The 17,956-nt window shown below is 42.8% G+C and overlaps 1 protein-coding gene across 1 annotated transcript in view; it reads right to left on the minus strand.

Annotated features, from left to right (window-relative positions):
• Positions 1-17,956, minus strand: part of ABLIM3 (actin binding LIM protein family member 3) — a 109,602-nt gene that overhangs the window by 57,981 nt on the left and 33,665 nt on the right. The window contains exons 3-5 of the mRNA XM_077895957.1: positions 14,124-14,261; positions 4,782-4,965; positions 2,911-3,023 (exon numbers count right to left, since the gene is read on the minus strand). Of these exons, the coding sequence (XP_077752083.1) occupies positions 2,911-3,023; positions 4,782-4,965; positions 14,124-14,261 (435 nt within the window). The remainder of the gene's footprint in view (positions 1-2,910; positions 3,024-4,781; positions 4,966-14,123; positions 14,262-17,956) is intronic.

The following is a 17,956-nucleotide window of genomic DNA, read 5'->3' on the forward strand; positions in this document are numbered from 1 at the left end:
CTGCTGGTAGTGATGGTGGTGACAGTTATGATGGTGATGTCACTACTGCTGCTGATTTCTCTCAGTGAAAATGGTGAGAGAATACTTCTTATTCTTGTAAAAAGTAACACAATTATTATTATTATTTTGATAGTTCCTGAGTTTTCTTCTTGATCTCCTTTGAGTAGTTTCTACTCCTGTTGTTCCAGAATGTTTTTATTCACCCTCCAGGGATGAAATGTCACACCCCTACTCCCCTGTAGATGAAAAATACATCATGTTTTCCTCCTTTTTCCTTTTCCATAATACATTCTTCATCTTATCCCTCTCTTGAACCTGGTTTTGGTTCTCTCTATCCTTCAGGAACTCAGCAGACCTTCCAACATCCCCTCTAGTTATCTGCAGCATGGACACTGACCACCTCTGGGGAGAAAACTCTTCTGTGAAACATATTCCCTATAGTAGCATCCACTGCTTGATGTATTTACTTTGTGAGTATAACAGGATGAGCCTCGATCCTGGGCACTCCCCCTGGAGAATGTGCTCACTTGTTCTCATTATTCACTATTCTTCACCTTCCTCTGCCTTTGGACTCCCAGAATTATGGTGGAGAATTTAGCAGCCTCTCCTCAAGGACGCTCTCACATATAGGATTCCTACATTCAGCCAAGGAACTCCCCCACCTCTCTGAGATCCCTAGTGCGTGTAGTAACGCAGTACAAGCCAAGAGAAATAACAGATTCAGGAATCCTATTCTCTCTTTGGTGTGCTTTCCAGATTAAATCTCCAAGTCCACAGCATCCCTCACTTTATATTTAGAGAGTATTTTACACACTATGATGTATGCTAGTCTGGCTCCTGGATACTAATACATTTGTTTTCCATAAAGCTGGGTAAATGGAGCCCCAGCAAGGCTATGTATCTGCTGTGCTTCACATAGAGGGTTGGCATGCTCCTGGCTCCAGCCTACCATTCTCTACTGCCTCACACAGGGTCCTATGGATCTCTGGGTGCCTCTGCAGCATCAGTCACAGGGCTGTGGTCCTGCATCCCAGCACTTCAGCCTTGCTGTCATTCTGCACGCTGCTTTCAAGGAATCATGAAAGATAACAGTGTGTGCACTCAGCCACCATGAGATGGAAACCTGCTCAGACCAGCAAACTGTTCTTGAATGTCACTAAGGACGCTGAAGGAAGTGCTCTGCACATTCTGTAAGCAGATCTGATTAGATCTAGAGGAAGGAAGGGTGAGGGAGGGAGCCTTCCCATCATCTTTCTCCACGCTGGGTGGGCTCTGATGGAGTCCCTTGGGGCCAAGCCCTGCTGACTCGGGGTGTTCTGTGCTCACTCCCTCAGCAGGATGCAGCCCCAGCATGCTGACTCTGTCGGTGCTCCGCACCCGCACAGTGGTGTAGCACAGGAGGCTAATGGGTTTTCATTGATTCTGCTGTGGAGGCCAGTAGGAGTGTCATATAATGTGAAGAAACACTGGAGCCTAGTGTGGCTTACTGCAGGCTCCGGGGGCCAGGTCCACGTGTCTGTGGGCACCTGCCGTCAGCAGCCTGACAAGGGCATCTGGAAACAGCGATTTAGACACCTTACCACTAGACACACTTGAGAGGAATGGATGTTCCACGAATTCGAATGACTGTTCTGAGGTACACTCTTGATCCTCAGTTTCCCCCCAGATCTATGGTTTGGTGATGAAACATAACACTATGGTGTGAAAGAAGTTCCCCTCATCTCTAAGTGGGGATTCTCAGTCTTAGTGGCAGCAAATGCATCACCAGGAAGCTTATTAAGAATCCACATTTCTGGGACGCCTGGGTGGTGGGGCTGCCTCTCTCTCTCTGTGTCTCTCATGAATAAATAAATAATCTTTTTTTAAAATAAAGAATGCACATTTCTAGGTTCCTTTCTAAAAGAAGTCCAAAGGGAGGGGCACCTGGGTAGCTCAGTCGGTTAAGTGTCTGCCTTCAGCTCAGGTCATGATCCCAGGGTTCTGAGACTGAACCCAGAGTGGGCTCCCTGCTCAGTGGGGAGCCTGCTTCTTCCTCTCCCTCTGCCCCTCTACACTCATACTCTTTCTCGTTTGCTGTCTCTCTCTGTCTCTCTCTCTCAAGTAAATAAATAAAATCTTCGAAGAAAGATTAAAAAAAAAAGTCCGAGGTGGATCTGAAAATCTATGTTTACCAGTTATGCAGTGAAGCTGAGGCAGTGTTCCCCAGGACACTCTCTGAGACATTACCACAACCCTTGTGGCTTGCTCCCATATTTCTCCTTTTTTAATTTTTTAATTTTTTAAAAAAAATATTTAAATTTTTATTTATTTATGATAGTCACACACACAGAGAGAGAGAGAGAGAGAGAGAGAGAGAAAGAGAGAGAGAGAGGCAGAGACATAGGCAGAGGGAGAAGCAGGCTCCATGCACCGGAAGCCTGACGTGGGATTCGATCCCGGGTCTCCAGGATCGCGCCCTGGGCCAAAGGCAGGCGCTAAACCGCTGCGCCACCCAGGGATCCCCCATATTTCTCCTTTTTAAGATGTGTCCGTGTATACTTTTTAGTGGAATTTGTAAAAACTGAGAACCACTGGTGGCTTCATCAGCCCTGTTAGGGAGCCCTGGGGAACATGGATCCAGAGGGGAGATAAGATCAGGAGCCAGCTCATCCCAGAAGAGCCCCACCCAAGTGGCCAAACATGGTACAGGCTGTCATGGTCTATAATCAGCAGCCTGCTTTCCCTGCATTTCTGCTTAAGGAAGCTTGTGAGTCTGGGCTGTATGCCAAGTGGGTCAGGCTTCAGGAGTCCTCCAGGGTGGAAACCTCCCCCACTTCCCTCCGGGCCTGCAGGAGCGGATGACGGAGTGGGGACGGGGAGCCCTAGGAGGCATGGCCTGCAGACAGGGAGGTGCCCAGGGGGAGGACTCACGGCTTGGTCCGCGGATCTTGATGGGCTTACTGCTGGTCATGGACTGGGAGCATGTCTGACACACGCATTCCTTCCCGCTGAAGGTCACCTTGTCTCCAATGGGGAAAGGCTTCCTACAAGGGAGATAAAAGAGCAATTCAACACCTCTTCTCTAGAGGGCTTCCAGGTCTACTGGTGAGCTGATGGCAGATGCGCAGATACGCCCAAAGCTCATTGGTCCCCCACACAACATACCTTCTATTATACCAGGTAAATTCAAGTGCCGTTCATAGTGACTAAACCACTCATTTGGGGCCAGGACTGGAACTGCCCCCCACCGGGGGGGGGGGCATTTATACGATTTTAAACACTGGGCAAATCATAACACTTAGTGAAGCTTGCAATTCTCATCTGTAAATGAATAGGTCAATACTTCCTCCTAGGGCTACCCCTTCTTCCTGGAAGGGCTTTTGCCATCCCAACCTCACCTATCCCCCTATATCAAGAAGAACTCATTCAACTCCTAAATTCACCAACATTTCTTCCTTTCACTGTGCAGGACATTTAGAAGTCCACAAATCACCGCCTCCTCTGTTCTGCCCTTGTGTAGTTTGGGTTCCAGAGTTCAGAAGTCTCAGACTTGCACATGTTCTACCTCCCTACGCAAATATAAACTGTACAGAGAATCCCTGGCACTGGGGAGCCCATTGTTCAGCTGCTCTTGCGCATGAGTACTGACCTGTCATAAAGGACATCTTGACTGGGACATTGATCTGTGGTAAAGGACAGAGCATGACCTTGGGGAGGCACTGCATCTGTATGAGGCTTGACAGAAACTTCACTTTAAACCATTTCAACCTGTCTGTGCTAACCTCCAGTGGGTCTGGGATTCTGGGACCCCGGGCCAAGGTTTTAAGAGATGGATGAATAAGTGACTTCCACCGGGGGATTTTATTTTCTTATACACTCTGTCATTAGCCTCAGTGGAAACCCAAACTAGTAACTAACAGGTAGTTATTTTATGGGGAGAATAATTAATCTATAAATCCCTTTCCTAATTAAAAAAGGCATATATTTATTCCAAACCATGTTTTCAACATATGACTTAATCAGAGCAGTCCATTGAATTTTAATGTGTTTGTGGGCAAGGCTGAGGTCTCCTTTATTTTTTGCATCTTCTTAATGGGGTGCTTGACATACAGTGGACCCTTCACGTACATCTGCTAAGTTATTAAGGAACCGGGCTGCAGGACATGAGGGGGAGGGATGGGTGAGATTTCCATCACCTACCACGTTACCTGAGAGGCTAGATGGTTATCATATGATAATGAGGAGAATAACAAAAGCAAACACAATTATATCCCAGTCACTGAGCTAAAGTCTCTGCAAGTACTATCTCATTTATCTTCATGAAAACCCCAATAATGTTGGGATGGTTTTGATGCCCATCTTACAGATGAAGAAGCTGAGGCTTACAGTGTGTGTTGGAGGGATCACTTGTCAGGGTCATGGAGAAAGCCTACAAACAGATATCTCTGTGCCACATGTGGCTGAGGGGGTGGCAGCTGGTCCAGATGCCTGGTTTCCAAAATGGGCTGAGTACTCAGTGGCTCTTTTGAGGACTTCTGATGGGAAATGGGAAGCTGAAGGTGGGGGCTCTGGTCCTCATTCTGTCTTGATAGACAAACAAACTAGTGTTTTACATTAGATCATATCTGACAGGCAGGATTTAGCTGCTAAACGGTTTGAAAACCACTGGCCTGTCAGATCACTCCACCCCTGAGATCCTAGAAATCCAAGTGTCCAGCATACAGCCCCATGAGCCCCACAGCTGCCAGGGGGTTCAGGCAGAGGGACCTGGCCTCCACTGGTTACCTGCCCAGCCTGCCCACCTGCACAAGCTGCATACGAAGCACTTCGGGTGGTAGGTGCGGCCCAGCGCAGAGATGACCTCGCCGGTGATGAAGTCCCTGCAGCTGTCACAGCGGGTGCCATAGAGCTGCTGGTAGTCCTGAGTGCAGATGTACTCCTGGTTCTTGAAGAAGAAGCCCGACTGGGCCAGGCCACAGCCACACACTGCGGGGGGGGGGGGGGGGGGGGGGGGGGGGGCAAGGAGAGAAACAGAGCAGGCTGAGTCCAGGGAAGGTCTGCAAGCAAGCAGGAGGTTCTCACTGGGGACAAGGCTGGTGTCTGACTTGGTCAGGAGTGGCCTGAAAATGGCGGCCATCAGACCTCATGGGGGCGAGTGCTCCTTAAAGTGTATCCTGAAGACCACTTGCATTGGAGTCACCACCGGGCACCTTGGGATGCAGATGCCTGGGCCTGAATCAGACTCCCCCAGGGTTAGGACTCAGGTATTTGCATTTTAGCACACTCCCAGGCTGATTCTCATGAGACCACTGATGTTGGTCAATACAATCCTCTCAATACCTGGTTGAAAGTTTAGGGCCATGTGGCTCACAGAAGGCCCTACTGGTGGTATTATGAACCTGATAAGAATCATTCAGTTAAAATTTCCCTCGGCACTTTCTATGTGCATGATTCCGTGCTGGGTAAATACAATTTAGGATGGCAATGGGATGGATGATTTGAAGTTTATAATCTGCTCACATCATAGAAATCAAGAGTTGGTCTGTTCCCAGGCAAGAATGATAAAACACGATCTCTGAACTGTGAAGAGCTAACAATATATGCCAAGAGATGACCTTATAGAACATACATCATGCGCAATAGGCCACGGGCTGTTGCAGGCAGCAAGTGCTGTGAGTGGGGAGGAAAAGGGAGCAATGTCAGTAGCGGAGGGTTCAGGGGGGCTTCTCAGAGGAGGTGGCACTTAAGTTGGACTCTGAAGGCAGAATGAGCTAAAGAACACAAGCAGGAAGTTGCAAGGGATATTTGTGTGGAGGTGGGACTGGAATAGGGGTGATGTTTTGAGGGAGTGGAGGGCAGTAATACAGAAAAATATTGACAGATCAGTTGGCCCTTAGGAGGGCCTAAGTCCAGCTTAAGAAGTTTAGGCTTTGTGGGATATTGAGAAGCCATGGACGGTTTTTCTCTCAGTTTTTACAAAGCCTCCAAAAATTATTTTGAAACTCTCCAACATATACAAAAGAAGAGAGAAGGTTACAATGATGTCCTATCAGCCAGTTGCAAAAATGACCAATTGCATTGATAGTTTTTGAATTGGCAGGCAACATGATGTCATAGGAATCATGAGATATCCTTGTGGACAATATGAAGATGTTGTAATAGAAGAGTAGGTGGATGTAATTATAGGTGCTTGAACAACTGAATCATGTGCGACTCTCTTCCCCCAAAGAACTTAGAAACGTGGGAAATGAGACTTCCCTCTGAGGGTTAAGTTACAAAATCAACAACTAATGGGAACAGCAGAAAAGTTCCCTCCAAGAGGGTGAATGGCTCTCAGGGTCACCGGTACTGCTGAATGTATTGATCTGGCTAAAGCAAGGGTGGGCAGCCAAGACGGGGCTGGCCAGCAATCAAAGGAAGGCCACTGGGGAGCCCATTCCAACCCTATGACCAGCCTCCTTGTTCTGAGTCTGCATTCACGAAGTGACTGATCATTTCTCTTTCTACATAGACCTTTGGGAGAGAAGCAATTGGTCAGGGCAATGGAGAATTATAACTCTCGTTTACATTAATAAACGGGCACTCTGATTTTATACCTTGGTTTCCCAAGGACTTGGTTAGCATGAATCAGCTTTCTCAAGCATGATCAATGGTGAACAAACCAGTGAGATGGAATTCCAAGCCTGTAATTGTGGAGACCTGGCCTAGACTGGGTGATGCTACCCTACTAAATACTACCTCCTTTTCATAGGGAAAGTTGTATTGCAAAAGCAGCCAGGTTAAAGATAGGAGGGACTTCCAGGCTCATGGCAGAAATATTTCCCAAATGTTTGTTCACCCTGCAGGCCAGAGGCAGCCTTATAGGGCCAGGATGAGTGAGGAGGAGGGCAGCCCCAGATGTCACAGCATTAGGGGGATAGTGCAAGCCAGTGGGAGATATAGTAGTCTGGGAGGTGGGCCACCTGGGGTCTGGATTTGTCACTGTCACTAACTCTCTGGGTGACAATGAACTTGGTGTCTGTTTACATGTATGTAAAATGAAGAAGGTGGATTAAAAAGTGACGTGAGCTTTTCTTCTGACACTGTGAGTCTGACATCATGAGTCTAGGAGAAGCAGAGCTTCTTTTGGGACTGATCAGGTGCCTAAACACTCTAAACTCAGTACGAGGTTGGGCTGGCTGCCCCTGGAGATCACCCTGCCTGCAGAGAGGCAGGGCATATTGGTGGAGGTATTGGTGGTGGTTGATGGGGGAGGGTTCATCTTCTACCAGGGTTCACGAAAAGTCATCACGTCAAACAATGCCTCAAGAGCCAGCAAGGACAGAGTACAGGCCGTCCTGGGCTGTGCAGGTGGCAGATCAATTGACTTCATGGCTGTGGAATTAGTTAGGTCATGGCCTACGACCTCATTGGAGACAGCTCCTGTTTTTTTCCTTCTTCTCTCTCCTTTGTTTTCCTTTCCAACTCCACCCCCAAAGCCACCTCTCCCAGTGGACAAAACCAGGAGGCCATAAGAAAACTTGGAACAATTGGTTCCTCCATTCCTCCCACCAAGGAGCTGAAGGAGGAAGTTTTTGGTAGAAAGGATATAAAGGTTGATAAGAATCTCAGGGGGGTTCCTGGAAATACAGTGGGGAACACAGGGATAGAAGGCAAGTTGGACAGCATGACAGATGTATTTGAGGCTGAGCAGAGCCCGGCATTCAAACAACAGAAAAGGCCTTGGAGAGGGTCTACAGTATGGAATTGATGTGGAATTAACACAACCAGGACAGGCGTTATTCTGTGAATTAAAAAAAAAAAAGTCTATTGATGAAAAAAAAAAAAAGCAGATCATTTGGTTTGACAGTGGGACGGGATATGAAGCATTAGAACTGCTTTGAGAAAATCAGGAATGAATGTTCACTGTTAATATTATGTCCAGAAGGAGACCTTGCACATAGTCTGTGTTTCAGGGGAAAACAGACTATTCTGTGGGTCACTGGACCTTTGTCCAGGTTTCTATTCCACCACTCAGATGCTGGAAAAGGCTTTGAAAAAGTTACCCCACCTCTCCTGAGCTCAGCTACCTCATCTGTGAAATGAAGGGGCTATGTGGTAACTGAGAACATACCCAGATCTGTGAGTCCATGAGTCTATCATATATATATGATCCTGTTGATTTTCAACTTTTCCAATGAGATGGAGTTTTACAGAATTTCAAAACTAAACGGTTAGTTAGAAGGGCCCCTGAGCATGATCTATTTAACATTTAAACATTAAAATTACAAAATATAGTAGACATACAGAAAATGTAGTAAATATACACGTACAGTTTAAAGAAGTAGAATAAAATACACTCCCAGGTATCCACTCCCAAGTTTATGAACTAGAACATCCCCAATGTCTGGGAAGCTGTTTGCATCTCCCCAAAGCATCCCCTCCCCACGCTGGCCCTAAATGTGTGTTTGTCATTCTCTTGCTTTTCTTTCTACTTTGACCACCTCTGATGTATCCACAAGTAATGCATTGTTCAGTTTTGCCTTTTTTGAACTTTATGTTGATGGAACCCCACTGGACTTATTCTTCTGTGCTTGTTTCATACTCTCAGGATTATGTTTTTGAGATTTGTCCATATTGATGTATGTAACTGTATTTTTCATTTTTACTGCTGTGCTGTGTTCCATTGTTTGTATCACAATCGATCTACTCCAGTGTTGAAGGACATTTGAGAAGCTTGCAGTTTTTTTTTTTTTATGGAAATGCTGCTTTGAACATTCTCATATCTGTGATATGAGGTGAAGCCTTGCTGTTTTCCAAATAGTTTTTCCCATTTACATTTGCACCAGCAGTTTCCACTGACCTATGTCATCACTGAAGGCTGATAATATATGTAGTCAACATGGTAAGCTACCAAACGTCATCTTATTATAATTTTATTTAATTAACTTAATTTTTTAAAAAACACTCTTTTCTTGCTTTTTAGAGAGCAGGGCGGGAAGGGTGGGGTACTGACAAAGAGGAAGGGAGAGAAAGAATCTTAAGCAGGCTCCACATCCAGTGCAAACCCAACTTGGGGCTTCATCTCACCACCCCGAGACCATGACCTGAGCCAAAATCAAGAGTGAGATGCTCAACCAACTAAGTCACGCAGGTGCCTCATCTTATTGTGATTTTAATTTTCAGTTACCTGATTATTAATGAAATTGAGAATCTTTTTATATGCTTATGGGCCATTTATGTTTTCAAGGTCCATCCACGTGAACGTATGGCTCCATAATATTCCACCACACTTTATTTATCTGTTTATTGGTTGATGGATATTTGAATTGTTTCCAATTTTTAACTTTATGAATAGAACATTCATACATAAGTTTTTGTGTGGGCATATGTTTTTGCTTCTCTTAAGCATGCATCTAATGAATTTGAAATCGTTAGGTCATATGGTAACTCTACATTGAGCTCCTAGAGGAACTGCAAGCCTGTTTTCCACAGCAGCTATGCATTTCGCATTCCCACCAGCAATGGATGAGGGTTCCTTCTGTTTTCTCCACGCTCTTGCCAATGCTTGTATTCTCTGTCTTTTTGAATATGGCTGATCTCGTGGGTGTGATATGTGTCTCCTTGTGGTCTGATGTGCATTCTCAGATGGCTAATAATATTGAGCATTTTTCCATGTGTTTATCTGACATTTGTAGAACTTCTTTGGAGAAACCTCTATTCAGATCCTTTGCCCATTTTGAAATTGGATTATTTGTCTTTTTCTTAGTAAGTTGTAAGAATCCCTTATATAGTTTAGATACGAGTTCTTTACTAGACGTACGATTCGCAAATTTCCTCTACCATTCAGTGGGGTTGACATTTTACGTTCTTGATGGTATATTTTGAAGCACAGAGAAGTGTTTAATTTGGATGACATCTAATTCATCTATTTTTCTTCTTCTTTTTAAAAGACTTTATTTGAGACAGAGAGAGAAAGAGAAAGAGAAAGAGCGAGACAGAGAGAGAAAGAGAAAGAGAAAGAGAGAGCAAGAGAAAGAGAGGGGCAGAGAAGAGGTAGAAGGAGACTGCCCACTGAACAGAGAGCCTGACGTGGGGCTCCATCCCAGGACCCTGAGATCATGACCTGAGCCTACAGAGCCATCCAGGTGCCCCCACCTATTTTTCTTCTGTTGTTTGTGCTTTGGGTGTCATAGCTAAGAAGTCTTTGCCTAACTCAAGGTCACAAAGACTTACTCATATTTTCTCCTGAAAGTTTCATAGTTTTAGTTCTTACATGTAGGTTTTTTACTTATTTTGAGCTCATTTTTGTGTAAGGCCACCCTTAATTAATTTTCGTATATTGGTCTTTTACCCTGAAACCCTGATGAACTTATTTGTTATTTCTAATAGTTTTTTAGTGCATTCCTTAGGATTTGCTATAATAAGATCATGTCATGTGCATATAGAAATAAGCTTATTTTTTCTTTTTCAATCTAGATGTCTTTTATTTCATTTTCATGCATAACCAACCCAATATGAACCTGCAGTACAATGCTGAGTGGAGGTAGTGAGAGCAAACATCTTTTTGTTACTTTTGATTTTACAGCAGGCAGGCAGTCTTTCACCATTAAGTACGATGTTAGCTATAGGTTCGTCTCTGTTCTTGAAAGATATTTTTGCTGAACACATAATCCTAAACTTACTTTCAGTACATACAGGTATTATTCCACTGGTCTCTGGCTTCCTTGTTGCGACTAACATATCAGTTGTCAGTCTATTTAGCATTCATAAGCAGATGGTCTATTTTTTCTCTCTGGCTGTTTTTAAGATTGTCTTTTGTCTTTGTGATCTGCAATTTCATTCTGATGATGTATATAGATGGATTTATTTTATATTTTTTCTACTGGCATTTATTAAGTTTCTGGATCTAAGGATTTGTGTCTTTGAACAGTTCTAGAAAATTCACAGCTGTCATATCTCCAAATATTGTCTTCCCACTCGTGTATTCTATTACATATCTCTAGAACTCTGATTGAATATATGTCAAACCTTTCCAATATTTTCTCCACGTATAAACTTTTATTTTTACCACCTTCTTATATTCCTGGACCATATGCATAGGCCTTTTTCTTGTCTAAATCCTACAGTCCATTAATTATCTCTTCAGGAACATCTAATCTGCTATATAATCCATATGCTGACTTTTAAATTTCAAATATTATGTATTTTTATTTCTAAAGTTTTGTTTCTTTTTTAAATCTGCTGTGCTATTTGTTATAATGTGTTGTTTCTTGCTCATTTTTTATGGCTCTTCTTACCTATTTAAATGTATTGTATGCAGTCATTTTATAATGTCAGAAAATACCAATTTTTTATGAAATCTTTGAAGTTCTGATTCTTTTCTTCATTGTTTCTGTTGACTCTTCCTCCATTATGATTTGTGTGTTTTTGACTGTGAGTTAGACTGTGAGTTACTCATTTTGCTAATAAAGTTACCTGTGTGAATTCTTTGAGGAGTAATGCTGAGTAAAGCTGAGTCCTTCCAAAGAGGAATATTACTTGTTTCTGCCATTTGCCAAATGTGGGATGACTTTCTTTTAAATTCTCTTTCACTTTTTAAAAATTTATGCCAAATATATTCAATAATATAGAATATGAATCCATGTAAAGGGTGGATTATAGGTAGACATTTTGATGCAAGTATTATTTTCCTCTACCCAGTGCCAAAGTTACCCAACTTACAAACAAGTTTCATTGCTGTCTCCTCCAGTTTATTTCTCATCCATCCAAACACTGAAAGATTTTAGTAGGGCAAAATCTCAGCTTTACTCAGAGGTCTCCTATTAGATTCCTACTTAGATCAAGCTCTAGCCTCTACTTCCTATGTCTCCATGATCTATACAGCCATTAAGGCAAAATCTCAAGGTCTTCAAGGCTTGGAATAAACTATCAGAATTAAATCTGGCACTGGTAGTCACACAAGGATTTCTGCTTTTATTTTTGCTTTTCACCTCTGCAGATACTTTCATTTCATGTCAGCCCAGTAGTGTATGGTAAAAGAATTGTAAGAAAAATTCACAGAGATATTAACTGTTTCAAATCAGGCTATTTAGGCTAACTAGTCCCTATGACTGGCTCCTGTTGGAAACAAAAATTCTCTCATTTGTTTCACTTCTAAGCAAATCGACATTGAAAAGAGTCAGAAAATTAAATCTATTTTTTCCCATTAAAATCTCTATGAAAACATATTCTACAACCTCCCTGTGGTTAATTGTCAAAATAACCAGATTTTTCCTTCTCTGCTTTCACACCCTTGAAATCTGCAAATCCTCCCACCAAAGGCAAAGTTTATTTCTCCATGATCTTGAATCTGGGTCAGCCACTTGACTTGTTTTGGCCAATGGGACATTGGTGAGTATGACATAAGCTGAGGCTTGCTTTTTGAAGCTTTTTCTCTTGCTGTACTTGGAACTCTGAGACCTCCATGCAAATGAATCCAAGCCAGGCTGCTAGAGGATGAGAAGCCATATGCAGGCACTCAGCTCAACAGCCTGCCAACCATTGCCAGCTGACCCATCAATATCATCATGATGAGGTGAAAGGAGACAAAGAGAGCCCACCAGACTAGTAGAACTGCCAACCCAGAGGATCATGAGCTAAATAAAAAATTATTTTAAAGTATTACATTTTTGTGTAAACAAAGGGTAATTAATGTACTTTCTTAAGAACACAATTGCACAGATCTAGCTCAAACCTTCTTAGAACAATTTTATTGCTTTTACCCTTTGCCCTGCCTCAATATCTAGGGACAGAAAAATGTTCACTCGCCAAGACACTTTTGCAGGTCAGCTTACACTAAAGGGGTTTGCCAATTCTCAATATAGAAATTAAATCACATCAATTAAAAGATATCCCATATATGCTTCCATAAAAAAATGTAGGGAATATGAATATGTAATTTATTTGCTCAGTGCAGAGTCTAGTGAGATCCTGAGAAAGAAATCCAGAATTTTTCTCAATGGCAGGGAAAGTCAGTCTTAGACATATGAGACTGAGGTTGGAAGCAGTTACTAAAATGAAAAGATCTGAGGTTTCAATTGACCTTAAATTCAACATACGTTAATCCTGTGAAGTGACTCCTCAGGAGGTCAATTCAACATCAATCATATGAACAGAAATGGTGCCTTTGCTGTATTTGGCAGACCTTGAGAACTGTGGTCTGTTCTGGGCACTATGCTTTAAGGATGATAGCGACAAACCAGAATGGATCAAGGTAGAAGACTCTAAGATGATACAAGTTGGAATCATTTCAGATGAGGCCCAAGGTAAGGACCTGCAATGTAATCTTTTGGGGAGATCTGCAAGTATGTGGATGGCAGCCATGGGGTAAAGGAAACATGAAGTATTCATCAAACTTCATGAGAACGAATCTAGAACCAATAGGTGGAAGGTACTGGTTTGTGGTCAAACAATCCAACCTCAGAATGGCTGCACAGTGGAACAGAAAGCCTGGGCCAGGAGTTCAAGAAATGGCCGCTGGAGAGGCATCCACTCCTGGGGAGGACAGTGTTGCCTGGCTTGGGCCAGAGGGCTCTCCAGGCTCTCAGCTGAGGGCCTCTTTCTTCCTGCTGCTAGTTATCCTGCTTCTTTAGGAACTTGTAGTTTTTAAGAGGTCAGAGGTAACCCAACATCTGTCTGTTTCCAAATTACAGTCCTTAGTGAAGTCCTAATGTACCTTCTCCCTTATTAAGCTTAACCTTTGACGACTGCCACACTGCCATAGAATAGGTGTGCTCAGAGCTGTGCTGAATTTTAGCCAGGACAGCTTGCTCTTTCATTCACTCTCAAGTTGATTTAGAGGCACAAGATAGAGGAGTCTTTCTAGATGTGTAAGTTAAGCTTGCAGGATTGCTTTTTTTCCTTCTGAGTCAGTACTACCACTCTGAGGTCACCAGGTTCCCTCTCTCCCCCCAAGTCCTGACTCTTCCCTCCCTCTTCACTTCATACTGCCTAAGGGAGAATTCTCATAACAGGTTCAAGGACAGTTTCTTTAGGCCTGTAGAGGTATCTCAACTGCCTGTGATTTTTTTTTTTTTTTTTTTTTGCCTACCCCTGTGGTACATCCTGGGGGTGAAACCAGGGCCTGCAATCTGATAAAGGAGTTGGGAGTCCAGGCCTCCTACCTTGACAGGTGAAGCATCTGATGTGGAAGTGGTTGTTGTGGACACGAACCACTTCCCCTTTGCAGGTGTCTCCACATCGGTAGCACTGGATGACATTGGAGCTGCCTCGGGGATTGTAAGGATTCTGCTGATAAGGAACTGTAGAAAGAAACAAAGAGATCACCATCCAGAAGGACTTTCTTCTTTACAAACTGCTATAAGACATTATCATAATCCTAAATGGGAGAAAAAGCAGAAAGGGTGGAGGTAGTTAGCCAAGTACCTTCAATACATCACCAGGCCACATATGCCAAGTAAGGCATCATTGAGATGTGAAACCATAAATCTCCTTATGTGGGCAGAGACTTAGGAGTGATCATAACCTCTCGTTGCAAGAATAGAGGCCAAGTTCATGAAAGAAGAAAAGTAAAAAAATGAAGTAAAGTATTTCAAGGTAAATGATCCAGAAATACCATTACTTGGGTGATTTCTGGATCAAAACCAGATCCCAATTTGGTCCTTGCAGTTGACATGGGTCTCAAAGGAATGGGTGGCTGAACCTGCCTCCAAGTGGCCTTTGAGCAAAGCAAGTGACATCCCCTCTCTGAGCCTCTAGTTTTGACATCTATAAAATGAGGTCAATGGTAGCAGGCTTTGTATAACAGAGGCATAAATGGGAGGCATTCTAACTGGAAGGAGCGGGTGAGGGGACTCATCTTAAAGCTGCTTTTGAGTGGCACTTTCCATAACACTGAGAAAATGTTAAAAGTATATAATTAAGAAAAAGATCTGATAGGGATGCCTGGGTGGCTCAGTGGTTGAGTGTCTGCCTTCAGTTCAGGGCATAATCCCAGGGTCCTGGGATCAAGTCCTGAATTGGGCTCCCTGTGGGGCCTGCTTCTCCCTCTGCCTATGTCTCTGCCTATCTCTGTGTGTCTCTCATGAATAAATAAATAAAATCTTTAAAAAAATCTGGTAGAGATTATGAAGGGGTTATGAAGTCATTGGAGGCTGGGCATTTGACACTACTGTAGAGTTCCCTAGTCTATGGGTCTATTATTGTCTTGCTAAGATTTTCTCATGGCTACTTTTCTAGATCTCCTGTTCCTGACGTATACTTAGCTTGACCACTCTAAAATCTGGTCATCTGGAATTTAATAATAATAGGCACCTGCTTAGAATAAGAAAATTCAGGGTTGTAAGGGGTATTGAGAGCTGTCTGGTCCCACCTCATTATGGTATAAGCTACTGAGGTAACTTTGCCAATAAGGAACCAAATCTTTCTTATAGGAAGCCCCTAGGGGGATCAGGAGAGAATGTCAGTTCCTCAATTCCCAAAGTTAAAGCAACAGTCCAAAATCTTTCGCTTGTTAGGAGAAGGCTCACTCTTGTTCTGGCTATAAAGATGACCACCTGATTGGAGGGAAATTGATGTCTACCATTTAGACCTACAGGTTTACTGCCTAAATTCTGAATAAGCATATTAGAAATTAATCTGGAGTCACATGAACCTTGGACTGCAAAGGAACTTAGAGATTACTCGATTCAGGGCTCCCTGACCTAGTGTGGCAGTTGTTAATGGCTGTTCACTGAAATTTGAATCTTTTATTCCAGGCACATGAAAGATGGCACATGGTGTCTTGCTTGGCAATGAAAGGTGAATGGAAAGTGCATGTGTCACTTTCAACTGGAAGTCCTATGAGCCAGTCTGTGATCTGCCATATTGCTTTTTCCATAGCCCACAATCAGTGATACCCCAGATGGTGTACCGGATGCATCAGCCTGGATCCTGGTTGAGTCATGGAGTGCAGCTCCAAGGCTAACCCGGGATGAATATCTATTGTGAAAAAGGAGGAATTTTTGTTGTCATAGCCTTGTCACCACAGCATATTCTGATGCATACACCTGGGATCTAATTTTTAATGAAATATAAAATTTGGTGTTCTGAACATTATCCTACAGCTTTCTTCAGATTTTCCAAGATGGCCTCCATAACTGATCTCAGCTGCCTTTCTCCTTTTAAAGACAAGTAACAGGAAAGCAGGACTTTCAATCATCTTCCACTTACAGCTATCCTGAATCACCAGTGTGCTGTAGGGCAAAAAGCTGGTTACTTAGCCCTGAAAGTGTTGCATCTGACAACTCTGGGGTGGGGGAATAATATCCTTCTCACAATCTTTCTCTCGAGGAGTTCATGCCTCTTACTCAGCTTTTTCCTGTCTTAAATTTCAGACAAAATTTAAGTGAGTTAGCTAGTTAATGAAATCATTAATTAACTCACTAAATGGGTTAATACACATAAAGCATTTTGAAGTGTTCCACAAATGCTCACTGGTACCATGATCATCACACCTGCCCCATAGCTCAGAGCAATCCTTCCTCACCCCCAGAATGTCCATAAGCATTCATCCCGTCTCCTTTTCTTATTTCTCTGATTCGTGCTTACCATCCCTAAAAATATTTCACTCTCCCCTCTCCTATCAGTTTGTGAGAAAAATGTAGATCCTGTTTATCTTGAGCAGTCTAGTGATCCACGATTGTTGAGAGAAGCAAAACTGTGAGTCTAAAAACCAAGTAACAGCTAACAGGATAATCATCACCAACAGTGATGAGAGGTCTCTGAAGTATCCAAAAGTTCCTCCAGAATCACTGCACACATTTTCATCTCCCTCTTCTAATTTAACGCACTTTCTTCCTCAAGAACCAACTTCCAAGATCAGTAAGATTTTTTTCCTGATTTGATTTTCTGGGGAAATGGATTTGTGATCATGGTCTTTGGTCAAGACTCAGTCTTTGAACCACTCAGATAAAAAGGTATAAAATCCTAGTGAGCAGATAGATTGAGAAAATAGGTTTTCTGGGGGCAGAGTTAGTGATGGGCCCCCCAGCCCTAACTCCGCTGCTTCCCTTAGGATGAGGGTGCTGCTTTGGTGCTGCTGACTGTGGCTGGAAACCCACAAATGTCTGATGTTTGTAAATAATCTTATAAATAGAAATGTAGGCATCCTTCGTGTGAGTTCCTCCAGATTGCTGATGTAAACTGTGATTATAAAAGGGCAGCAGTGTAGCAAGATTTGAGCTTATAGAGGTGTGAAGACCTTTCCTTATCTAGATAGTGACAAAAAATTAAAAAAAAAAAAAAAAAAAGAAACTCTAGGGGTCAAGGGGAGCTAAGCTGAGATATGCCGTATCTGCTCCTGCCCTAAAAGTCACCTCATTTCCAACAAGATTTTGTATCCTGGGGTAATTAAATCAACAACTTAATCAAATCTTATTCTCTGTGTGTAGGTGTGTATGGAAGGTGCTATTTCTTCCCACAATTTCTAACCACCACCTCCACCAAAACATTAAAATTTTATTGTTGATTTTCTGCTGGTTATTATTTCCACTAATTTTTTTTATCTCAGAAACTACTACAAACCAGTCACATGCATTATAACATTTGTCCTATGTGCAAATGACTCCTGAATTTCAAATTGACTTGTTCTTGAATTTTGAACTCCCTATCCTTGAGAGCAACATTTTAGAGCAGCCATGAGCCTCAAAGGACATTAGCTCTGCTGACTTGTGAAATAATCTATGAAGCTATCAAGTTTAGACACCTAGATGATGTGATATGGTTCTAAAATGTGTGTAGGGAATCTCTGGCTTCTGTTTAATGTTATTTGTCCAGTAAAGGGCACCTAGGAGAGACATTCCAAGTTCCTAGTCTGTAAGGAGGGCTGTCCAGGAGATTTCTGAGTATAGAAATGTTCTATATCTACACTGTCCAATATAATAATTACTAGCCATATGTGACTGTTGGGCACTTGAAATATGGCTAGTATGACTGAAATACTGAATTTTTAATTTTA

Source organism: Canis aureus, chromosome 4, assembly GCF_053574225.1.
Source record: "Canis aureus isolate CA01 chromosome 4, VMU_Caureus_v.1.0, whole genome shotgun sequence".
NCBI classification, from domain to species: Eukaryota; Metazoa; Chordata; class Mammalia; order Carnivora; family Canidae; genus Canis; species Canis aureus.